The sequence below is a fragment of the Pygocentrus nattereri genome, chromosome 28, assembly GCF_015220715.1.
Source record: "Pygocentrus nattereri isolate fPygNat1 chromosome 28, fPygNat1.pri, whole genome shotgun sequence".
NCBI lineage: Eukaryota > Metazoa > Chordata > Actinopteri > Characiformes > Serrasalmidae > Pygocentrus > Pygocentrus nattereri.
The window spans coordinates 21,184,199-21,190,510 of NC_051238.1; the positions used below are offsets into that span (position 1 = coordinate 21,184,199).

Here is a 6,312-nt window from a genome sequence, read left to right on the forward strand (position 1 = left end):
GAGTTCCAACTGTAGACATCAGCTCGACTCTGGTTTTGATAAGCAGTGACTTGATAAATACTTGGTAGAATTCCATTTATATTTCTAGACTAACAGGCACAGAATTCTGTGTGTGTGTGTGTGTGTGTGTGTGTGTGTGTGTGCTTCTGCTCTTCCCAAAGACAACCCAGTCTCTCAAACCAAAATCCAGCTCTCAGTGCAGTCCTAAATCATATTCAGTGGCTCAGTGCAGAGAGGTGCTTCAGGGAGTGAAGTCCTTACCTTAAGACCTTATAATAAGATTTACTGCAGGGCCTGTAATAATGACTGACATTGCTAGATGAAGACGAAGTTTTGAGGTGTAAGTGTCACTGAAGTAGTGCCTTACATCCCCCTGTACATGGGATTAGTATTGAACTTGTTTTCCCCACTTATGTGAGACTTATCTTATGGACTGACTTTTTTTTTTCTCTCTTTCTCCTCCTTTTTAGATCATGGCCCAGGGTAAGGGTCCACAGACTCAGGTTAATAAACTGGACAACATGCTGGGCAGCCTGCAGTCTGACCTTCACAAGCTGGGGGTACAGACTGTGGCCAAGGGAGTGTGTGGGGCTTGTTGCAAACCGATTGTTGGCCAGGTACGGAGTTGACATGGCTGGGGCTTGTATACTTCTGCTCCTGTTAATCCTCCCATACATGGAAAAGTAGTGCTAGACTGCTGTGCAGTGGTATCTACTGATCTCTACTTATTTCACACTGTAAATCTGAGAGAATTCAAGCTTTAATTGAAGTGAATTTAATGATATAAAGGAACTGATCAACAAATTTTTTTTACAGTTTTTCACAACTGACCAGTGATGTCAATTATGGGAACCCCTAGAAATTCCTATGAACTTATGAAGTACAACCGAAGCATGTTCCTATTTATATTCCACTTTTTCTAACTGGGGTCACCAGGGTATAAATATTAACACAGAGGCCAAATTGCCTTGGTCATTCATCAAGATGGAGAAGATGAGAGAATTCACAAATCAATGAAATGAGACCAAGTGTGCTATTGGCCATTAAGCAATTGCTGAAATGCCCGTATCCACTGTCGGGGCAGCAGTGAAGACATTTAGAACAACCATAGCTATAGTGAAGCTGTTTGTAATTTTACCACCGATGCCCCTTAATGCAGATAAACTATTTGGAAGGCATGCCAGAAGAAAGCCTTTTCTTTCATCCTACCACAAATCTAAGCACCTGGAGTACAAGAGAAGCTGCTGATGAGATCTGTAGTTAAGCTAAGAACCTAGGATCTGTGGTTAGATCAGACAAAAATATAGCTTTGTTGGCAATAGACACTCAAGGTTGGTTTTGTGTTAAAAGAAGGATGATTAAAAGATTCTCATGCCTACTGTTAAGTATGGTGGAGTAATTGATGTTTTGGAGCTGTTTTCCTTCAGAGGCCCTGAGAACCTTGTTAGGATATGTGACTTCATGAACTCTGTCAAGCATCAATAGATTTTAAATGAAAATTTGACTCTGCCAAAAAGCTAAAACTGCGCCGTGGTTCCAGCAGGACCATGACAGAATCAACCCCCCCCCAGTACTGATCTCCTGACTTTGACTACTCTGAAAACATGAGAGGTCAGCTAAAACGGACAGTCCAAAAGAGAGGACTTGGGACCCTGAAGGATCTGGAGAGATCCTGTATTGAGGAGCTGTTTCATGTTCCCAGCTCTGTATTCTAGAATCAGATCCAGCGAGAGGACTCGTTGCTATTATGGTGGAAAAAGGATAATAATTGATGTTATTTTGTTTTCTAGACTTCGCTTGAATTAAAGGCTAGATTTTTTTTTTTTTCCTCATTCTCATTGTTGGCTAATAAAGTTTTTTTTGACTTCCATCTTTACCAAGGATACCAATTAATATGCACCTTACTGTATACTGATGTAATCACCACTGTCACGGTTACTTAAATATCAGAAGTGCTGTTGTGCATTACAGAAATTTTAGAACAAGTGAGTAAAATATTTGTGCTCATACAGGTGGTAACAGCCATGGGCCGCACATGGCACCCAGAGCATTTTGTATGCACGCACTGCCAGGATGAGATTGGTTCTAGAAACTTCTTTGAGCGGGACGGTCAGCCTTACTGTGAGAGGGACTACCATCACCTCTTCTCTCCTCGCTGCTTCTACTGCAACGGCCCCATTCTGGATGTAAGGACAAACACTTGACATACACTTGTAGGGCTGTCTTGTTTACTCGGTTAAGCTCTGTTAGTGGGTGGGGTTGAACAAACTGATACAGTTCACTAGCACTTAATAGTGTTGAGACCTAAGTACTTATGTTTTATGTCTTAATTAGCAATATTTATGTGTATTACATATTAATATAAGTCAAATAATAATTATAATTGAATTACATTTGTTAGCGTGGCTCAAGTGGTCACTTTCAGGATTCCCACCCTTAGTTATTAGCTGGCATTTTGTCAGCTGATGATGCAAATTTTAAATTCCCTTACTGGTCTTTCTTACAGTGAGAAACGGAGGCGTATGAAGCTGATGGTTGTCACAACACGATATGGGGTTCATGAGACGATGTATATTGTGAATCGAATAGTTATATTAAAATGCATGCTAGTAGGAATAGTTTATATAGTCCGATTTAATAGCGTCCATGATGTTGCTGAAAGTGAAAACCATTAATGTAAAAAAAAACTCCTCTCTGCAGGTCCTGGAACTGGGAAATACGAGTTGAACTCGCCTGCCTTGGATGGTTGATTAGCCGAGCTGTTTAAAATAGAGAGGTTTCTCAGTCGAGTGCAGTAACAACAGGCAAAGGGTGGTAGATCGAACAGTCAGTGTGTCAGTAAATGTGAGGATTGAATACCTGTGCTAATATCTCAGCTGTGCTGACATGTTTGCGAAGGTCAGGTTCCCTCTCGCATTTGTTTCAGCCGATAATTTACAAGACAAACGCAAAATCCGACTCTAAGTGAACTTATAATCCTAAATTCATTTAATATTGAAAATGTTCTCCTTTTTTCATTTTTTAGATAGTTGATGTGTGTGTGTGTGTGTGTGTGTGTGTGTGTGTGTGTGTGTGTGTGTGTGTGTGTGTGTGTGTATATAAAAAAAAAAGTTCCCCCCATTTATATTATGGCTTCTGAGAAAAATGGCTTGTGCCCATTTAAAATCAGGTGAAATTTTGGGAATTGCTGAAAAAAAAGAGATGAATGCAAAGCAAACATTGAAGTTGTTAGCATTTCTTTTCTAATTCTACTTCATCTAATGTATCAATTTATCTGATTTACCAGGTTATTTTCTAATGTATCCAATGTCTGTATGCATCATATCATGGAATTTGCATATTGCTACGTAAAGTTTTCTCATATATATATTTAATTATTTATTTATTTACATTTGCTACTTTTTTAAACCCTGGCTGCTCCTTTGTCAGCAGATTACTCAACTAGTAATATGGATTTCATCATGCGTAGAGAATGTCGTTGTAAACTGTAATTAAATGGGCTCCCATTTGTATAATGTCGCAGAACATACGGGAGAAAAAACGGCAAACTGTTGTTTTTCCTCTCTACAGAAAGTAGTGACGGCCCTGGATAGGACATGGCATCCTGAACATTTCTTCTGTGCTCAGTGTGGCGCCTTCTTTGGTCCTGAGGGTGAGTGTTTAATGCTGTTGCCTTGAGTTCTTCATCTTCAACTACGTTAAGCTCACGGAAGTCCTGTGTTGTCTCTGTGTGCCAGGTTTTCATGAGAAGGATGGGAAGGCATACTGTCGTAAAGATTACTTTGACCTGTTTGCTCCCAAGTGTGGGGGCTGTGCCCGCGCCATCCTGGAGAACTACATTTCTGCCCTGAACAGCCTCTGGCATCCTGAGTGCTTTGTCTGCAGGGTATGTGCATTTCTGTATGAATGATCGTGAAATCAACTTTCAAATTTCGTTGTTTTTCTCTACTTACAAAGTACATTCACCAGCCACTTTATTAGGTCCTGTTCAGTTGCTTGTTAACACAAATAGCTAGTCAGCCAATCACACGGCCGCAACTCAGTGCATTTAGGCATGTAGAGGTGGTCAAGACAACTTGCTGAAGTGCAGACCGAGCATCAGAATGGGGAAGAAAGGGGATTTAAGGGACTTTGAACGTGGCGTGGTTGTTGGTGCCAGACGGGCTGGTCTGAGTATTTCAGAAACTGCTGATCTACTGGGATTTTCACACACAACCATCTCTAGGGTTTACAGAGAACGGTCCGAAAAAGAGGAAATATCCAGTGAGCGGTCAGTTGTGTGGACGAAAATGCCTGGTTGATGTGAGAGGTCAGAGGAGAATGGGCAGACTGGTTCCAGATGATAGAAAGGCAGCAGGAACTCAAATAACCAACCAAAATCTCTGAGGAACGTTTCCAACACCTTGTTGAAAGTGCGCCACGAAGAATTAAGGCAGTTCTGAAGGCAAAAGGGGTTCCAACCTTTTATTAGCAATTTATTTTATATTGTATATTATTATTTTATATTTATTTTTTACCTAATAAAGTGGCCAGTGAGTGTAAAATGCATATAAATGTGTAAATAAAGCCTCAAGTTGAGAATGTTGATAACCAGGTTCACTGCACTGTGAAAGATTTAACGAAATAGAGCTTAAATTATTCACTGAATTTAAAAGATGAGATTAAATAAAATGACAAGCTAAATAAAATGAACTATGTATAGTATTTTAAAAAGTACTAAATGTGTACTGAACTTGACAGTTCTACAGTTTAGAAGCATTAACATGATTCTTGGTTACAGTATGTTTGGGTTCAGGCTTATTTCGTTCGTGTTTGTGTGCCGCAGGAGTGTTTCACGCCCTTCATCAATGGCAGTTTCTTCGAGCATGATGACCAGCCGTACTGCGAGGTGCACTACCACGAGAGGCGCGGCTCACTCTGCTCCGGCTGCCAGAAGCCCATCACGGGCCGCTGCATCACGGCCATGGGCAAGAAGTTCCACCCCGAGCATTTTGTCTGTGCCTTCTGCCTCAAGCAGCTCAACAAGGGCACCTTCAAGGAGCAGAACGACAAGCCTTACTGCCATGGTTGCTTTGTCAAACTCTTCAGCTAGACTGATTTGAGAGTCTGTGTGTGTGTGTGTGTGTCTGTCTCTGTCTGTCTCTGTCTGTCTGTCTCTGTCTGTCTGTCTCTGTCTGTCTGTCGGTCTGTCTGTCGGTCTGTCTCTGTCTGAATAGTGGGTAAGCAGCAAATGTTGAGGCGTTTTGTTGAGTAGCACTCAAGTGCGTCACCTATGGTGTGTGTGTGTGTGTGTGTGTGTGTGTGTGTGTGTGTGTGTGTGTGTGAGAGAGACTATGGTTATCCTCTGAGGGACATAGTTGGTCAAAGAATTGCAAAAGCCTTGTGTGGGTGGAGGGGAACGAGTTTAGCTAATACAGAGACTAGTATTAGCTTTTTATGGTAATTGCATGGAGAAGAAAGATTTTCTGCTCACTGGTTGAGTTTGAAACAGTTTTAAGAATGTGGCATGTAGATCAGTATGAATCAATTGACCTGCGAAAGTCTTTTAACTATGAAACATTGCTCTGCGGAGTGAAATAGATCGCTAAGAAAGTGCCACAATGGCAAAATGTGATCACTGTTTGCAGCAATGGGATGGCGAGTTGATGGTTGCAGCAGCAAAAATGTAACCAGTTTATATTACAGTGCTCAGTGCCTTGTTTTCTATCAGAAATTATCATAATACAAGAAATATACCAAAAAAATAATACTTTAGCATAACAGATTATGTACATTTCTATGGAGACTGATGTTCTGTGTTTGCCAACGATTACCAGCTCATTTCAAAACACCATGTCCTACATGTGGTGAGCCGAAGTGTGGTAATACAAGCCTTACGGCCGATAGTGACTTTCATATTGTGACCGATGTTGGAATTGACTCAAACTCCTGTAAGCATGGGGTTATTCTACTGTTTATCAGAGAGAAATCGAGGCTGTTGATCTTGATATTCAGGGGTGCATATGCATTATTGAGCTATTGACCTTAACATGTTTGGCTATGGTGGAACCGCCAAATAACATCTCAGCAGAGTGCTACATTTTACTGTATTCAGGTGACATGGCCATGTTGTTCTTAACATTTCAATAACCACTGATTCTGTTTGATGTCCTCAGTCGAATTGTAGATGTACCATTTTTCTAAAACAGCTGTGACAATGTGCAATTTCTAGCCCTTCCACACAGCATATGATTGGTTTGAATATAAGAATCTAATCTTTTTCTCAGAGACGGCTCTAGGCAAAATATTGTTAACTGCTGTATTGTTTTATGA

At 40.8% G+C, this 6,312-nt stretch overlaps 1 protein-coding gene across 3 annotated transcripts in view; it reads left to right on the forward strand.

The window, feature by feature from the left end:
* pxnb (paxillin b) overlaps window positions 1–5,293 on the forward strand; it is a 60,980-nt gene extending 55,687 nt beyond the window's left edge. For all 3 annotated transcript variants that reach the window (XM_037535959.1, XM_037535958.1, XM_017702824.2), the window contains 5 exons: window positions 471–617; window positions 2,013–2,186; window positions 3,571–3,652; window positions 3,738–3,886; window positions 4,826–5,293. In XM_037535959.1, coding sequence (XP_037391856.1) covers window positions 471–617; window positions 2,013–2,186; window positions 3,571–3,652; window positions 3,738–3,886; window positions 4,826–5,092 — 819 coding nt within the window. In that variant the 3' untranslated portion in view covers window positions 5,093–5,293. The remainder of the gene's footprint in view (window positions 1–470; window positions 618–2,012; window positions 2,187–3,570; window positions 3,653–3,737; window positions 3,887–4,825) is intronic.
* Window positions 5,294–6,312: the final 1,019 nt, after the last annotated feature.